This window comes from Lycorma delicatula, chromosome 7 (genome assembly GCF_047948215.1).
Source record: "Lycorma delicatula isolate Av1 chromosome 7, ASM4794821v1, whole genome shotgun sequence".
Lineage (NCBI taxonomy): Eukaryota > Metazoa > Arthropoda > Insecta > Hemiptera > Fulgoridae > Lycorma > Lycorma delicatula.
The window spans coordinates 135,942,658-135,962,614 of record NC_134461.1 but is presented as its reverse complement, the minus strand read 5'-3'; the positions used below and the strand labels follow the sequence as shown (position 1 = coordinate 135,962,614).

General features: G+C 33.6%; 1 protein-coding gene across 3 annotated transcripts in view; it reads left to right on the top strand.

The window, feature by feature from the left end:
• Positions 1-19,957, top strand: part of LOC142327260 (uncharacterized) — a 170,309-nt gene that overhangs the window by 10,783 nt on the left and 139,569 nt on the right. For all 3 annotated transcript variants that reach the window (XM_075370119.1, XM_075370117.1, XM_075370118.1), the window contains exons 3-4: positions 10,745-10,953; positions 16,642-16,823. In XM_075370119.1, coding sequence (XP_075226234.1) covers positions 10,745-10,953; positions 16,642-16,823 — 391 coding nt within the window. The remainder of the gene's footprint in view (positions 1-10,744; positions 10,954-16,641; positions 16,824-19,957) is intronic.

Genomic DNA, 19,957 nt, shown 5'->3' with positions numbered 1-19,957 from the left:
ATTGATATAAAAGCAACTGTCTTTACAAGGGCTTGAACCTTAGAACTCTCGACTTTGATCTCCTATTTGTACTGGATATATCCAGGTGTACCTTGTGGAGGCTCAATCCGACTTTTGTTAAGTTGTTATTTTGGAAAAAAATTATAGAGTCTGATCCTGACCATTGTGCCCTTTGTAAACCCCATTACGCCCATTGTAAATGACAAAGACCTTTGGCATTCTTTAAACAATTTGGAAATGTGCTCTCCCTGAAATGTTTATTTATTATGTTTGAAGTAATATGTGCAAGTACGTCTTCAAATTTTCCTCAGTTAATGCCATCTTCATTAGAACTTTTGCGTTTTAATTTATTTATAATTTTATTAATTTCACTGGCCATTGTTTTCAGCAGATACAAAGATGTTGAGCAGGAGTTTATTAGGTTAGAGCTAGAATTAGTTTGAACAAATTTTAGTTTTTTTTTTCTAAATATTAATAAAATGGCTGTTAAAGCATTTTGTAATATCCCTGTTATCAGGGTAATTCCTTGTTTCTATCTATATAGATCGTTTTAATTGTTTGCTTTTTTCCTTTAAACAGTTTTGTTTATAATTCTCAATTGCTTGTGGATTGAGCCATAACTATTACCAAATTGTACCTTAGTACGGTGCTATCTGCTCATTTTTATTTAGTTTTTAACTTTTTTTTGTAGATCTTTGAATTTAGTGTAAAACGCTGCTTGAAATGGATTTTTCTTGTACAATACTTATGTCTATCACTTTCTTCAACTAATAGGTGTATTTCCTTATTGTACCAACCTTCATGGATAGAATTTTTATAGTGATTATGTTGTTAATTTCATTTTTAATTAGATTAATCAAAAGATTTGATGTTTATGATTTCCACTTGAGTAAATTTGCCTTGAAGTTTTTGATTTAATAAGTTGTAGTTTGTAACTCTTGTAATATATTCTTTTTTATATTTATTAGGTCTTACAGCCACTCATAGTAATTCAAGAAACATTGTTTTGTGACCAAGTATTTCACGATCCTCAACTGTAATACCATAGTCACTGATTATATCTAAAAAAAATATGACCTATGATTGACCCAGTTCATATAAAAAAGTAAAAATTTAATTTTTTAAACACGCCCATGCACACGCGTGCGCACCGCATATAACAGCCAGCAAGAGGAGTCTGTGGGCCCGCAACAAAATGTTTGCGCAACACCTAAAATCCATGCGGTGAGCCCAGACAGGTGCACCATAAAATATAATAGCTTCACTGACACCTTTGTAAAGGATATGCTTGGTACGGTAATTCAATCCCCAATCGGGATGAATGGCTCTACGGATTCCATAAAAAGCATCAGTGACCTTTTTCGCCACATACTGTAGATGTTCCTTGAACTGAAAATTTTCATCAAAAATAACACCCAGGTATTTTTGAGCCGTAATGTACCGAATGGGGAGACTAGCCATTAGAACCCGGATTTGTCGGGAAGCAGCCAGTTGGCCCTTAAGCAACATCATTGTCGTTTTCTCTGGGCTGAAAATCATCTTATGTTGGAGACTCCACAACTGGAGTGTCTCACAAGCATGAGCAGCTCGGACTTTACCTCGTTACACGAATTCCCTTCAAACAGTAGCAGTGTGTCATCAGCATAAGCGACGAACCTAAGGTCCTACGAACCTCCGAGCCGCCATCACGCAACCGTTTCTTCACTGTTTCACTATTCTGCTTTAGTGGCCCTCTTTAGCAGCAATTAGTCCCTTTACATTTCTGTATTAAGCAATCTATTGTATTTTTTCTTTTGCAATAGATAAAATTCCACAAACTGTAGCGGTGATATTTTCCTGGCCATTTAGGTGGTTAGACTCCTAAGTTAGACTCCCCGACGGGGAGTCTTTAAAACGGGGGGAGTCCTTATTCTTTTAAGACTTGGGGGTTGGCGTCACCACGGGCCTAGCCTCTGCAGCTTTTCTTCCCACTACACACTGAGCTGCAGAATGCTTTACACTATACACATATACTACACCAAGAACACTACACGAAGTGCAACATATACATTTACTCGACTACCCAACAACATCCAACACAATTTTCTCTTACATTTACACTCGGTGGTGTTGCGAATCGTAAAAACGCAACTGTAACCCAAGGTGGGAACTATCGTGCCGATAGCTGAATGGCTCTACGTAGCGAGTCTCGAACGATGTCCTCTGGGCACCAGAACAAACCCAGTTGTATTTAGTTCTAGCTCCAATACGCGTGCGCTCTGCTGGAGTGGTCTATTATATCGCCGGTTCTCGTGGGACCAAAATTACAGTTCCTTCAGTAAATTCTATGATGGTTGGTGGTCCATCTGAAAAAACACCAATTTCAGTCTAGTGAAAAGGCCTTGGTCAGCTTCGTCTGACGAGGATAATCTTGCTACAGCAAACGAAGATGATGTCAGGTGTAAGAACGTTCGCTTTGTTGTTTTTCGAAATAATCAGGAAGGTGGCTTCCTTCAAAACCTTTCCTTATTAACAAATGTGTCACCCCGGTTGTATTAGGAAATTACATGGTGGAACAATTCTGGTGGAAACATTTAACGATGAGCAGAGTCGCTCACTATTACGTCTCGCCAATATGGGCGGCATAAACATAAGTACAGCATGCCAAGACCCTAAATACCAGCCGAGGGGTAATTTTTTGTCGTGACTTTCTGGAAATGAATGTAAGTGAAATTGCTGATGAACTTTGTGCTCAAGGTATTATAGAAGTGAAACGTATAATGAAACGGCAGAACGGAACAGAACTGACACTGTCTCTTATACTGACATTCAGTCTTCCTTTTTCACCAGAGAAGATTAAAGCGGGTTACCTCTCGGTTCGGATACGACCATTCATACTCAACCCACAGCAATGTTTCAGATGCCAAGGGTATGGTCACACTACAACATCTGTGCTCGATGTGCTAACGAAGGTCACAGTGACACTAACTGCGAGGAAAGTGAAAAGTGTGCGAACTGCAGTGGTTCACATGCAGCTGGCTCCCGAGATTGCCCAACCTTTAAAGAAGAAAAGGCAATTCTCAAAATCTGTACTGAGCAGAAGCTATCTTTCCCAGCTGCACGCAGGGAATATAGAAAGATAATCGACTCACGGAATCTCGTCAAACCGAATGTATCTTTCGCCACCGCTGCGTCAAAACAAATTATTACAAATGTTCATAATCAGCAGTGCGGATCCTGCAATGAACTTAAGAAACTCGTTCAGATGCTTTCTGATCAAGTTGCTTCGGTTACAGCCACTCTTTCAGAACTGACAAAGATGAATAAAAAGTCTTACGTCGCAGTAAATGAATCCAAAGTGTGATACGAAAGTTCCTGCTCCCAAACTCCTACCGGTACGGGCAGGGACTATCACAGCTGGCAGTAAGCCAACTAATAAGCTCCTTGTAAATGAAGCCCACATAATCACCCCCTCTGGGATGTCAGTAGCGGCATTCCATTCTAATGTCTCCTCCATCACCCCATATACTGGAGGATATGGTTGAAGAACCTCCCGACCAAAGGGCGTCGGAGTTATCTAAAATAGAGAATACGAAAAAAAAACCGAATCGCATACAACTATATTTTATATGGTTTCCTAAGTATATTTATTTATTTATATTATTTGTTTATTTTTGTTTACCCTTATGAAGATTATTCAGTGGAATGTTAGAGGTCTTCGGTCTCGCATTGAAGATATTGGAGTACTGGCACACGTACATGATCCGATAATCATGTGTTTCCAGGAAACTCATCTTCTACAACATGACCCAATAGCACTCAGGATACTTCTGTGAGAGATATGACTGTATAGTACAGTAGAGAGAGTGGTGGAGTAGCTATTTTCATGAAGGATAAGGTGTCGACTACAAGGATTCAACTGACCACTCTCGTTCCTGCTGTTGCAGTAAAGATCTCTATCCCCTTCAAGTGGCATATCTGCAATCTGTATCTCTCACCGAACACTGAGTTCAGTGCTCTGGATATCTCAAATCTCCTCACACAAATACCATCTCCGTCGTTAATAGTAGGAGACTTCAATGCCCACCATGTTTCCTGGGGCTCAACCTTCTGCTCCACTCGAGGAAATATACACAGTGTGAGACAAGACTTAGACCTTTGTTTGCTGAATAATGGATCTCACACATTCATGTCTTTATCATCTGGTACTATGTCTAACATCGATCTCTCTGTATGCTCACCGAATTTACTCCATTATCTTGATTGATCTGTTTGTGATGACTTTCACGGGAGTGACCACAACCAATTATTATTGGTTTCGGTATGGACCACGAGGTTAAGAGAAGGCCACGGAGGTAGATTGTTGAAAGGGCGGATTGGAATGGATATCATAAAGCCTTCCAATCACAGTATGACGACGGCGCGAACATCCTTGAGCAGTATTCCTCTTTTACGTCTATGATACTTGAAACTGCCAGCAGATATATCCCACAAACATCGGGTAATCCTAAACGTCCTTCCGTTCCATGGTGGAATGATGATTGCAAATATGCTATTAAGAATCGACGGCGAGCACTACGCAAATTTAATAATAGGCCAGAACATCTAAATTTGTACCGCAGGGCTAGAGCGGTGTGCCGTCGGGTCTTCTTGAACGCTAAGGGGAATTCATGGATAAAATATGTGAACACCATCTCACGTACTACTCCCACGTCTACTGTGTGGAAAAAAATCCATGCAATTTTCGGATCACCGAGACAATCTATTCTCGGTCTCATTGATGAAGGAGAACTCCTTTCATCAACTTCGACTATAGCAAAATCTTTCCCCCCGGTGTCTCTCACTTCATCATATAATAACGATTTTCAGAGGTACAAAGTACAGATAGAAATATTGTCGTTAAATATTGGTGATTCGGTTCGTGAATTGAACTCTCCATTCGTATTTAACGAATTGTTACACGCACTTAAGAACTCACGTGACACTTCCTCTGGACCAGACAACGTTCGCCTTGGTATGCTTTCACACCTTCCTAACTCAGCACTACAATATCTTTTGAATATTTACAATGGTTTATTCTCCGAACAAGTCTTTCCGCCCGGCTGGTCAGAAGCATTTATTATACCAGTACTAAAGCCTGGTAAAGACATAACCGATCCCTCAAGCTACCACCCTATTTCTTTAACAAGCGTGTTATGTAAAATAATGGAGAGAATGGTAAACCGCAGGCTTACATGGTACTTGGAGAAACATGGCTTTCTATCTTCGGAACAGAGTAGTTTCCGACAAGGACGATCATCCATTGACCATTTAGTGTCAATGGAAACAGCCATACAAAACGCCTTCCTAAACCGCCAGCACCTCGTCGCTATCTTCTTCGATATAAAAAAGGCGTACGACACAGCCTGGCGACGTGATATTGTTAACACCCTCAAGGGATGGGGAATCAAAGGCAATATGCTTGCTTTTATCCGGGAATTCTTAAATCACCGATCATTTCGTGTTCGTGTAGACGATTCACTTTCAGATAGTGTCGTCTTGGAGAATGGAGTACCTCAAGGTAGTGTATTTATTAAGTGCCACCTTATTTTCTGTGGACATAAACAGTATTACCAATTGTGTACAGGCTCCTGTCTCATGCTCTCTATTTGTTGACGGTTTTGTTATTTACATTGCGAGCCGTTCAACGCCACAGCAGAGCGACTACTACAGAACACTATATTTCGCCTTGAGGTTTGGTCCAGGACTACTGGTTTCACATTTTCATCCGACAAAACGAAATGTGTAGTCTTTTCTTGGCTACGAAACCCTTCTATTTCGCAAGTTTTTCTGAACAGAGAGCTTGTCGCTATCTCTCCTTACGTCAAGTTTCTAGGTTTGATTTTTGATAGCTGTTTTATTTGGGTCAAACATATAAAGGAATTAAGGACAAAATGTTCCAAACTTTTAGATATGATGCGGGTCCTTAGTAACACCAATTGGGGAGCCGATCGGTCATGTATGTACGTTATGTTTTTACTATTCCCTTGTTCGTTCCCGTTTAGATTATGGTTGTGTCGCCTACTCTTCAGCTTGTCAAACTGTGCTTAAAATGCTGGAAGGTGTACATCATGCTTTTCTTCGGCTTGCCACAGGTGCGTTTAGATCAAGCCCTGACGCAAGCTTACTTGTAGACTGTAGTGAGCCATCACTTTGGGATAGACGAGACCAGCTTTTGTTATCTTATTTTGCCCGTCTCAAAGGGCAGCCAAATCATCCGGCTTTTGATCAGTTCTTAGAATTATTAATTTAAGAAAGTGTGAGGACCGTCCACGCTGTACTGCACCTGTAGGTGTCCGTACCCGACGTCTGCTGCAGCATATAAGTGTTGACACTCGTCATTCTTTCCATCATACCTGTGCTCATATCCTCCGTGGAGAATAAACCTTGTAAATTTTACTTTTGATCTTACGACATACAATAAACAATCAACACTACCTATTATTTTCTGGCAAATGTTCCAGTGTGTCCTCACCAAGATGAACCCAGAGGCGGTGATCGAAACAAGACGATACCGTTGGTTGTGCTTTTGTTGTCAATGAAAGAACTTATATGTTTGGCCTACCCGATATTACGAGTGTGTGTTCACTGCTGAAGTACTCGCTATAAATAAGGCTCTAAATATCATTAACCTTAAATGTAGAATTATTCTTATTTGCAGTGACTCATGTAGTCTTCTCCAGGCGTTAGAAAACTTTTATTGCAAACATCCTGTCGTCATTGAAATTTACAATGCAATCACCGAGTTGAATAATTGCAACACAGAAGTAAGTTTTTGCTGGGTCCCTACCCACGTAGGGATTCCAGGTAATGAACAAGCAGATTATGCTGCCAAAGAAGCATGTATTCAACTTCCTTTCACCACCTGAGTTACTACCTCTGATTTTATTAATCGTGAAAAACAATCACTGAGAGCAAGGTGACAAAGTGACTGGACGATTACCGTCGATAATAAACTCGATAGATTAAAGATTTTGTTACCGCGGGATTCCTTTTGCAGAAAAACTCTACATGAAGAAGTAATCCTCTGCCGATTGCAGATAGGACATACAAGGATCACACACAAGTACCTAATGTCAGGAGGACAAGCACCCATATGCACATGATGCAACTGCCACATGACTGTGCACCACATTCTCATAGACTGCATATGTTTTGCGGTGTTGCGTTGTAAAATTGATCTACCCAGAAACATTCGTGGTATCTTGTGCAATGATAATGAAACTTTGAACCGAATGTTTCTGTTTTTGCGTAGTACAGGTTACTGCAAAAGTTTAATATTGCCATAAATATTTTTTATGCTAGAAGAGTTTTTGTCAATTTTTTCCCTTGCTTTCAATTTTGATTTTTTTGGTTCTATGTCTTTAATTTTATTATCCGAGTAGGGAGCCTTTTGCACTCCCTAACGGAATTAATTAAGTTTTATATAGTTTCCATTTTCTATTATTTTAGTTTTTATATTTTAAAGACTCCATCTGCGATATTAGTTATGAGTTTTATTTCACCTATTTAACTTAGTTTTAAATTTTAATTATATAATTTATATTAGTTTTAAACCTTATTTAGTTTTATTATTTTTCCTTTTTATTAAAGAAAATTCCGGGCGATGATAACCCACAGGCGTTTTTCGCCTACAAAAAAAAATTAGGTGGTTATTTTTCTAGTTACTTTTGTTCTTGGGAAGGTTAGATATAATGATACATTAATAAAAGTATCAAACATTTTGTTACAAAATAAAAGAAGCCGCTGTCATATTATCAGGATTTGTTTACTAACTCTGAGAGTGTTATTCGGGTAATTATCCCATTTGTTGATGTATGTCTTCAATAAAATAGCTTGTAAAAATATACAAATTAATTTAAATGTTGTATTCTGTTATGTTTCAATTCCTGCTTGAAATGACCTCACTAATGTAAAACAAATTTTAGCTTTATTACTCCATAAAGATAGCCTTCCCTGTATTCTGTGTTAGGAGTGTGGTATTCTGCAGTTAATATTATTGGTTGATGGATTCTGATCTGTCATTCACAAGAAATTTTAAGCATACTAATTCTCTTATTCACTTCATCATCTAACATACATCTGAATAAAAAAATATAAAATGTAATTTTTGAGTCGTGTTTAAATTACGTTCTATGTAACTCTTACATACTAAGAGACTCTTTGTATCTCCATGTTAGCCTTCTCTATTTTTTAATTTTCTCAGAGTTGCTGTTTGTAGCTCGTATTTTCATTAGTTATTAAATTAACATTTTTTAAAATTGTCTTCTGAACGAGAAAGTTTGTTTTTGGTCAAACAAATTAATGTAATTTGCAAGTTAGGAAGGAATGTTAAACAAGTCAATGTCTGGAAAAAATTTAATTGACCTAGTTTGTCTGTAGGCATGGTACAGAAATAGAGGAAAAAATTATTGAACTTTTTAATGAGATTAACTCCAAAAAATTTCTTCTCCAGAATTTGAGCACGTTAGACAAAGTTGATATAAAATGTTCCTACAGACAGAAACATGTTAATATTACTGGACTAAAAAAAAAAAATTAAAATCGCCTTCTCGGCTAGTATTACAAATATTCTGCAATCAATGAACCAGTGTTATAAAATGTTAAAAATATTACTATTAAAAAAAAATGTATACTTATCGAAGACTCACTCCCAAAAAGTTTAATTTACAGATAATGCACTGAGCCTAGAAAAGCATGAGAAAATATAACCGTAAAAAATTAATTTTATATACTGGCCTTGTTGAGAAATGAACAATACTTAATCTATTCTACAGTTTCTTAAGGAAACAGGTTTGGTTCTTTATGTAGGGGCAGACAACTGTATAGCTACATCAGCATCTTTTGGCGACAAGGTGAGATAGGAAGGAGATTAGATTGTGATACTGAAACAAAGATACTGCTGCAATCAAATAAAATAATTTGATTGTAGCATATAAAATATTCATAATACTATTTCCGTGCTTTCCGATGCTATCACATAGGTTTTATAGCAGGAAATCATAAATATTGAAAATAAAATTGAAGTTCTATAATTACAAATCAAAACAACTAGTTAAAAATGTTTGCTATTCTAAGTTTGCCGTAAAGTTTTTCTGGTAGTGTCAGTAATTAATAAAATTACTTTAATTTGCAGATATATCTGGATAGATAATGTGTATGTTAAGTAAATATTTATTTTTTTCATTTTTTGTGAATATTGTATTTTCATAATGTTCTTGCATAATAATGTGTTGCGTACCGCAATACTTTGCTTAAAACTACATTTTTAAAGGTGCTAGGATTATTCAAAAGCTGGTGTCTTCATTCTTAAGGATGTGTTTCTTCTCTGTACATTCAGATTTTATTTGCGTAATACAAATTTTTTGAGTGACTTTACATTAAATATCTAAATCTGTGTAAGGATCAATATTGCATAGATTTTTTAGTTTGTGTTTAATTTTCTCAATGGGAATCTTGTTTTAGCGGCAAAAACTGTCATTCTCTATGCTGTTATAGTGAGATTTCAGTGTATCTTACCCTAATCATCCCTTTGTGTTTTATTTCAGTATTAAACTGTTTCTGAAAGTTGTCTGTCTTATAAAGCCCAGCAACTTATAGTAGTTGGCTCCATTTAATCACACTCTTAAATCCTTAAAATCTTTATAACTTCTTGAAACCTACTTCAAAATTAGTGTAGCCTTATATATCTGACAATTAGATGTGTAATCCATGAAGTGTACTGTTCAACAGAGCTCCCTCTTGATCTGTATGTACTGTTTAGATGTATTAACCCCTTATTCCTTTTAAAACTGCATATATTTTATTTCTTAACACATGCTGTCAATTTTTTAATACTTAGTCTTTATGTCGATAGCTGACCCATATATTAAAAAAATATAAATTTTCGGCAAGTTCAAATACCAAGAAATTAAAAAAATTAAAGTTGGGATTTTTCGTAGTTGACAACTACAAGTATATTCTTATATTAAATTTTTGTTGATGCTAGGATTACATTTATAAAATATGAAATATTTATAACTTAAAATTTTTCTAAAGGATAACTTTTGCTGAATTTACAAAGTATTAAGAATAAATGCTTGTAAGAATAAAGAATTATTTTGAAATAAAAATTTTTCTTTCTTTATAATCTTGTGTGTCCAGGTGCTCTAAAATTTTGAGGCTATAACACGGACAGGCAACTTTGAGATTTGAGCCGGTGTCAGTCTTTTTCCAATAATTAACAGGTTGCATACCACACTTGCTTAACATTTTGCTCTAGATGAGAAAATATTTTTCAACAGTACTTATTAAAAAGTACATGTTAACACTCTTGTTAAAATTTTTGTTTATATGTATTACTTCCTTCTTCACTTGAACATCACTCTTCAAGAACATGTGTGCAGTTGGTATTTAGCAGTTTAATATCAAGTTAGGGTTCTTGAACCCTAACTTGATATTAGGGTTCATTAGCGAAACTAATTAGGGATATTAGAGTTCATTAGGGTTTTTGAACTTCAGATTTGCATGTACTAAATGAAGAATAAAAACACTATCTGAAAAAATTGGGGAATTTCTTATAACCTTGACGACTACCACATGAGCATGAGGCAAAGCAAGTAAATTTATAAATTAGTAACTTAATTTTTTTCATAATCCTTTTTTATCGTTTTTGGGTTTTTTCAAAATTAACTAAAATAGAAAATCTTGATATGTTATTATTGTTTTACTTTTTTATTTGTTTTAGTGTTACAAATTGATAAAATAGTGGAAATACAAGAAAACCTTGGTAAAAGTCGCAATGAAGTAACTGAATTTCCTCATAGAGAATTCTCTCTTCCATCTCAACCCACTCATTTGAGTGTCAGCTGTGATAATTCATTTTTAGCTGTTGTATTTAAAGTTAATGGCTGTCAAGTTATTCGTATCTATATGGTGGAATCTTTCTTTAGTCAGGTAAAGTAAAAATAAAGGTATTTATTGTTTCAGTTTGTATTGTTGTATTGCAGGTTGTTAGGGTATTTATTTACTTATTTTTTTTTATGATAATCTTTTTGGTGTGTAAAAATAGTCATTTTATTATTGAATAGTGTTAGTCTTGTATGAAACCTAAATGAAATCCCTTAATAACTTGATGGTATCATAATGCGTGGAAACTCTCTGAGAGCAGCAACCTGAAAGTTGAAGGGTATGTAGTAAGAATAAAATTAGAAATGGTTTAATGAGCTGGTTCTTGTAAAATCTTTAATAACTGTGTTTATATTTAATTAGATATTGTAAAAACTTCTTGAAAATTAACAGACTACTCATTAAGAAAATATAATTTTTACATCTTGACAATCCATTTGCTTGACTTAATCCATGTGTCCCCAATATCTTATTGAGATGCCTTAATGTAAGGATAACTACTTTTACGTGCATGATTGGTTAAAATAAACCTCAAAGATATAAGTGCTTGTAATTAATATAGAGTCCCAGTTTAGAAAAAAAAAAATGTATTTTAAAAGCTGCTTCTGTTCTGTTCTCTTTTCCCTATGAGTACGAAACTAATACTTGTTTCTTTGAATGTATCATTCGTAATTCTATTGAAGGTCTTGTTTACAATGCTTGTGGCACCTTTATACATATAGAAAAAGCAGCATGAGCTAGGAAGTTTGTATCGGCTTATGAGACTTCTTCATTCATCTGATAGGTATAAAATGGTGCCTACCTTTTTTCTTATTTATGTGTAATCCACGTTTAATAAACTGGGATTTCAGGGTTGTTATATAATTCGTAGTTAAAGGATTTCTGTTCAGTTTATACAAAAAACGTTGTGACTTTATATGCTGGTATTCTGTTTTCAGCAAAGCCTCAATAGCACCGTTTTATATAAAATCGGTAATATATTTTAAAAGCATATTTGTAGGGAGAGTGTTTACTGCAACTTCATCCTCGACTATTTGTTTCATATATTTTCACATCTTTGCCTTCCTCTATCCTTTTTACCTCCTACGTATCCTTCAAATTAACTTATTTTAACCATCTTTATATATGGTCAGCTAATGAAGTACACTTTTTCTCAAAATTCTGCCAGAAAACGTTCTCTTCTTTCCTATCCATCTTAAGAGATGCCTTCATGTCAAATTTTATTGGCCAACTTTATTTTTATATCCTCTTGTAACATTGTATTTAAGGTCTCTGTTCTTTTCTTTTCTATTCTTTTCTAATTTTCATATTTTTGCTACCGTAAAGTGCTGCACTCCCCGCAATAATTTTGAAGAATTTCTTTATAAATCTTTGATCTATTTCTGATTCTATCAGTCCTCTTTTCTGTATGAACCTCTTATTGCTTGTACCGATTAGCTTTTCTTCATCCTTTGTAATTTTGGTTTCTAAATAAAGTTCTCTCATTCTTATATATTGTGTATCCTTACATTAATATTTATGTTTTACTGTTGTTTATTTTTAATATAAATTTGTGTTAGTAATAAACCCATGTCATTCAGAATTTTTTCCAATTTATCTTTAGTTTCCGCCAAAAGAACAGAATCCTAACATTTTAACCTTTTCTTCTTGAGAAAACAGAGTTACTCTCAGATTTTTCCTTCATGTTAGACATACAAGTTGAAAAAAACAATAGGAATAGATTACTGCCTTTTATTCGTTTCTGAGCCTTGCCTTTCTTCGTTCTTCTACTCTTAGAATTACTACCTTATTTTTTGCAGATTATAAATTACTTCTGTATTTTAAATCTAAATTTTCTTAAAATCTTAAATACTTTATTTTATTTTACTTTTGTACATTTTATTTCATCAAATGCATTCTCCAGCTACACAAAAGTCATTTGGTATTAGTGTCAGTAATATGATCTTCATTGTTTTTGAGCTTGCTTTTTAGAATTGATCCAAGGGACAGATTAACCTCACTTGTATCTGTTTTCTTTTTGTAACTGAACTGGTTTCACCTACTATTTGTTCTATTCACTTCTTATCATTAAATTATTTCGGATGTTTGAAACATTAAACTAAATGATGTTATACAATTCTCACATCGCCTTCTGTCAGAAACCAGTTTAAGTTCCATACAAATGTGAGTTTAGATGCCTATGATTTTGAATCGAGTGCCTTGGAACCTGACTTTAATATGTTTTTTTATGATAATTCAGCTTATCAAAGAAAATGGAATGGACAGTACTGATACTTGACACTATTAATTTCAGCAGTTTTCAAATTTTTATATGTCTGTCTTGGCGAATAAAATTATTAATGCAATTTTGTAAAGTGTCGGTCAAAACTTCTACCAGTCTTAAGCTGCTATGAACATTGGTGATATGTATTTTGCCTGATTAAAACTGTTCAATCCACTTAACAAAATTTTTCATGGTTAATATTCTTTTTACTATATTGTTTTGATGTTTAAACATTCACTAGTAAATCTTGCCGGTTTTACTTCTTGAGGAAATAATAATCTTATCACAGCATGCTGTTCTTTCATGGTTATATATTTCAAGTGGATCTGACATAATGAAATAAACAAAAGAGGTTATAGTAATGGAGATCCTTTTCAAACAGCTGATATTTTCTGTCAGTTGTGCCAACTTGAGTGCTAGACAATTTCAGTTTATTCTATTAAACATTTTCCCAATATTGCCGCTTACTTCTAATTTTTGAACGACCCTAATATAATATTGAGATCAATTTTTTATTTCCAAAATCATAAATTTAGCCTTATAAATTGCATTCATTTTAAGCGAAGTATCAGATCATTCTTTGTTTGAAACCAAAAATGAAGAATTTTTGAAAACTAGACCAGGGTTTGCATGGATTTTTCTTCATTTTAATCAGAGGACTCTGCTGTAAAGTTGTAGCTTGAACCTTCTGAAACCCTCCAATACTTGCCATATCTGAGACAATTTTTAATTGAAATAATTGAAACTGTAATAGACAACCTGATACATAATACAAATTATTTCTGAAAATGGAATTGTTAAAACTGAGTAAAACAAGCAAGCATCCTGTGCTAGGTATAGTAGGGAATCGAGGAGGTTATCCATTGCAGTCTCGAAAAAGAAAAGAATTGGTCTTATTGTCTAAATTAACAATTTGATATTATAATTTATGATGCATATTAATGAATTATGTGTGTGCTCTATCTGTGGTCACCAAGAGAAATTTTTCATAGGTAAATACATATTATTGTATTACATCAGACAGAATTTGAGAAAAATGTAGCTAAATTTAAAACGAAGTTTTTATTTTTTTTTATGATAAAACCATATAAAATTAATAGAAGCAGTATCAGTATCGTAGCTTCCAATGATCAATCAACTGATCATTTAAATAAATCTGAAAAGAAACTAGAAGTATAGTTAGTAAAAAAAAAAAAATACTGTGTAAATTATTATTAATATTAAAATTAGTTACAACTAATAAAATATTAAATGAAAGAAAATTTATTAAAATCGAGTAGTAAATTAAGTATTTTGTCATTTATGGCATAAATTATATTTGTTGTTCTAGTTCAATTTATATATATATATATAGTTCATATATATATATCTAGTTCATATATGTCTAGTTCATATATATATTTTTATATATATATATATATTTATTTATTTATTTATTTATTTTGAACTGAGAATTAACACAGGGGGTCCTCATTATCCGAGGATAATTGGTTCTGCAACATTACCACTTAAAGTGAAACAACTTTAAACAAGGATTAAAAATTTTTAGGGAAAGTGCCTCGATGAAAAATTGCTAGTTAATTAATTATGGTAGTAAAGCATGCAGATATGGAAATGAACCTAATACAGTATGTCTAAATTTTTAATAATGACTAAGTTATGCTGTACATCATAAGTGAACAAAATTACTTAGTATACACTACTTACAATAAAATAAAACAACAAAGTAAATCTTAAAACATGTAATTTTTTGTATCTTACAAAGCATATATTCTTAATTTAACAACAGTACAGTACCGTACAGTATATTAATAAAATCAGTCGTAAGATTTGCATACAGTTCATAATTTTTAAATTAATAGAAAAAAAAACTTATTTTTATTATCTATTTATTTTTTCCTGTTATTTCTTTGTCCTTAAGCACAGCACGATAACACACTATTACATCATTCACTTGGCGTTTCACTTTACCAGAACGGTCTTGATCTGGATCGTTGTTACAAAATATTTCAAAACTTCATCTATTTTCCTGTTAACCTCATGTAATTCCTTATCAACATGTTCTGATTCTTTAGAAGCGACTGATGAAATTTTCTCTATGACATCATCTCCATTGGAATCACACAGCTTCATACTGCCCAAATCTTCATTTGGTAGCAGTACTGCATATGATTCAAGCAGTTCCCCAATATCATTTTTGTTTATTTCACTAAATCCTGCATCATGTGCTAGATTTGCGGTTTCATTTTGTAATGCATTTTCATTAATTCCTCAATGTCTGTAACAACATCTGGACATAATTTCTTCTTAGAGCTGTTCATTAGCTTAATGAAAATATCCTTCCAAGCTTTACCAATCGGTTCAATACAATGAAGGATATTCTTTCCAAAATTGTTTCGTGATATTTTCATTTTCTGTGTCTTTCATTAATTAGTTTTTTGGAACGTGTAGCGTAAGTAATAAGCTTTCGGTTTGCTTATTACGCCTTGGTCCATAGGTTGCATTATGGGTGTTGTATGAGGTAGCAAAAAAGTGGTTTTTTTACATGGTTGCACAAATTTTATCAATGGTATTGGGCTGAAGCGTTATCCACAACAAGGAGGGCCTTAAATTGTAACTTTTCTTTCTCAATATTTTTTTACTTCAGGTACAAAGTAATCAATAAACCAATTACCAAAAGTTTCTTTTGTGATCCATGCTTTCCATCGTGACTTCCATACAATTGGGAGTGAACTTTTACAGATATTCTTTAATGTTCAAAGATTTTCACTCCTGTAAACAATAAGAGGCTTATGTTTTTTGTCACCGTTTGCATTTCCGCCTACAAGAACAGTCACACAATCATTTGATGATTTGAAACCTGGTGCTTCTTTTTCTTTTATCGATATGTATGTTCTTGACAGCATTCTTTTCCAGTATAAACTGGTTTCGTTGATGTTAAAAACTTGTTTAGGACTGTACTCACCGTCGTAAATTCCACAGGATAAGTTTCACTGGCTTCAACGTCGCCACTAACAGCTTCTACCAGAATTTTGACATTTTTAAAACCTTAATGCTTTTGAAATTCGTGAAACTGCTCTTAAAAGCAGCAAAGTCTTTTTGTTGTCACTTTCTCCTAATTCAAGGAAGTTGGTTCAGCTATACTGTACCTAGTCTTATGGCCAAGGTCATGTGCCACGTGCAACTTAATTTTTCTCTCGTAACTGTGAACCTTGTAACTGAGTAGATGAGAATAATGAATGCTCGGAAAGCAAGACCCCTGTACCCCTCATATAACTTATTATAAAAAATTTGTACTTTAAATTATTTTATATCAAATAATTTAGAATATTTTTAGACAATTGTTTTTATTCTATTTATCTGCTGTATTATGTAAATCCACAAAATAAACTATGTTTCCACTATGTAGATATTAAAAAAAAATAGTAGTTTATATTCCAGTTTAATAAACTGTTTTATTTGTTTATTTTTAGAATGTTCAAGTGAGACATGTAGTACGTTCATCTAATCCAGAAGTTCAAATTTGTGGACTTTGTTGGAATCCTGGAGTACCTAATTTGTTAGCCTCATGTTTCAGCGATGGCTCTGTATGTGTTTATGAATTTGAGGAGACAAATTTTAAAATCAACAGTTTACCAGTTGAAGCTAAAGCAACGTAAGTTCTGTTATTGATGTATCATAATTTTTTATTTGTTTATTCTTAATCTGTATCACAATTTATGCGTATCAGTTTCAGAAGTCCACTTGGGACTTCTCAGAATTTCTTCTTTTGGTTAATATTTGTTTGCTTTTCAGTGGCTTAAGTACTTAGTAAAGCCATAACTCTTGCTTACATCTTTATCACTTTTCTGTTCAAAGTTTTTGCTATTTTATTATTAATTGTATTCTTATTTTACTCCACACAATAAGAGATGTATTATAACTGATGGATAGATAAATTCAAAAGCAATGAAGTAGAAAACTATCGACATTTTAAGAAATGACATTAATAGAAATTCTAAACTAGTAGAGGAATATTCTGTGAACAAAAGATGTAGTGATGTAGAAAAGTAAATAGTTACGTATAAGTAGACATAAAAAAATGAGGGAAAACTTAGAAGAAAAACATAAAGAAACCTAAGTATAATGATACCACAGGTTTGGATGGAAGTCTGAAAATAATATTGATGAAATATTATATTTCAAATATTATTTCATCAAATAATATTTGATGAAAATAATATTTTCATCAGATACTTAAAAACAATCCACATTTGATAGTACTCTGAAAGATGTAAACAAGAATAACGTTGTGATGGATTAGTGAGTACTATCTGAATTAGTAGAACTAAATACAAAACTTATTTTCAAGTTAGGGTCATTTCAACTTTACAATTGATTTATTTTTTGGATACAGATAGTGTTTACATTGCATGTTCATTTGAACAGTAGTCACCTGTTGTTAGGAAAAGTCTAGTCGTATTCACGTTTTGCTGCACATAGTTTAAGTGAAATAAGTACTAATAAGTAAAGTGAGTGTCGAAATCAAGGAAGTGTCAGGTTTGAGCAGTAATTAATTCATTTCTTAACAGAAAACAAATTACTGCTAAAATTCATAAAGATAATTATGATGTTTATAAACTAACTGTTGTTTAATGGTCATATTTATTTGAAAACTATGTTTATTTCAAGTAGGCGGAATGAGTATTTTTGACAAAGAATGTCTTCTGTTTGTGATTACAAGTGATTTATAGGATGAAGAGGACAAAAAATTTGCAAACAGATTTACAGTTTTATGATTATCAAATGAATCAAAATGTTTTGCGTTTAGTGACATAAAAAAAATTAACAGAAAAAAATAGGTTATAAAAAATTGTGCCAAGTAAATGCCAAAAATGTTGACATTTTTAACAAAAATTAGGTTACAACTCAAACATTTTTGCATCGCTGCTGATATAAGTAGATGACTGCTTAATCGCATTGTGATTGAAGATTAGATTTGGGTATTGCTCTAATGTTTGAAACGAAGCAGAAATAGATGCAGTAACATCATTTATTATCTGCAAGATCAAAAATGATTAAACAAAACATTCAGAAAGGAAGCTTATGGCTCCTGTTTTTGGAGTGAAACAAAGGGATGTTGTTTTATTGAAAACTAGCATGGCCATGAACAACACAGTTTTGCCAACCTTAAGGAGAGAAATTTCTCAGCAGTCTTTCCTTTAGAGTTATCCCTCGTATATTCTGAAAATGGGCCAAAATGGACAATAAATACAATTTTCTGAAATATCTCTATCCCAGCGCCACATAGCGGATTCAAAATAATTCAGAAATCTTGCAGTGTGCGCACAACTCACCAAAGATTGATCACAATTGCATGAATGGTATAGAAACACATACGAGTCAAACAAACATTTATATATATATATACTTGCAGACCCGGCAATACTTCACTATTGCTAGATTTCAGTAAGTATATAGATTAAATGAACACAATCAAAAGTTTGATGAAACATTAAAAAATTGAACATTACAGAGTTCATAAAATTTAACATTTTACCTAATCCCCTTTTCCCATTCTCTGTTCTCCTTTCCCTTTTCTAAATTTTCTTATTTCCCTTCTCCATATCTCCCCCTTTCACCATTTACCATTTTTCATACATCCTTTCTTCCTTTTTCTCTTTCCCTTTCCATTTTTCCTTTCCCCCTTTTCCAATTTCCTCTTATTCCTATTTCCCCCTTCTTCTTTTTCCCTTTTTCTCTGTTTAACTTTTTTCTTATTTCCCTTTTCAATTTTTTCTGTTTTCCCTAGTTCCCTTTGTTCTTTTTCCTTTTCTCCCTTCTTCCCCTCATGTATATATGAATGTTGCCTTTTACATATACAGAAGAAGAAAGTCTGTTTGTTTGTTTCGTAAATATCTTGACACCAGCGCCAGCTAGCTGGTAAGTTTTTGCAAACATTTTTCTTTTCACGTTAACTAATACTTATTCTGAATATGAGCCAAATCGGTCCATAAATACAATTTTTTCCAAATATCTCAACCCCAGCACCACTTAGCTTTTTTGCAAAAATATTTATTTTCATGTAACTAATATATATTCTGAATATAAGGCAGTTCAGACCGTAAATGCAATCTTTCCAAATATCTCAACCCCAGCGCCATCTAGTGGGACCATTTTTTGCAGAAGTTTTCCATGTAAGTAACATATATTCTGAATATGTACCTAATCTGATCAGAAATAAAATTTTTCAAAATATCTCGACCCCCAGCACCATTTTTTGCAAAAATATCTCTTTTCATGTAACTAATATATGAGGGACGATCAGAAAGTAAGTTACACCCCCTCTGTGAAACAAACACATATTTATAAGACAATTTTCTTTTTATTGAACAAAAACTACATATTTTTATCAGTTTTTCGAAATAATCGCCAAGTTTTTCTAAACACTTTTCATACCCTGTGACAAGTTTTTCAATTCCATTCATAAAAATTTCATCCAATTTTCTTCAACCATCTAAGGACCGCTCCCTTAAGTTCATCATCATTGGCGAAGTGCTCTCCTCCCAGGTCTCACTTGAGAGGACCAAACAGGTGGTAGTCGCAGGTTGCTAGGTCAGGGCTGTAAGGCGGATGAGACCACACTTACCACTTGAATTTTTGCAGTAACTCCTTTGTCACATGAGGCTGAATGAGGAGTAGCGTGGTCGTGAAGAAAAATGACCCCATCCATCTTTCAATTTTCCGAGACTTTGATCTTTAATGATTTTACGCAATTTTTTTCAAGTCTCACAAGATTCGGCATTGATT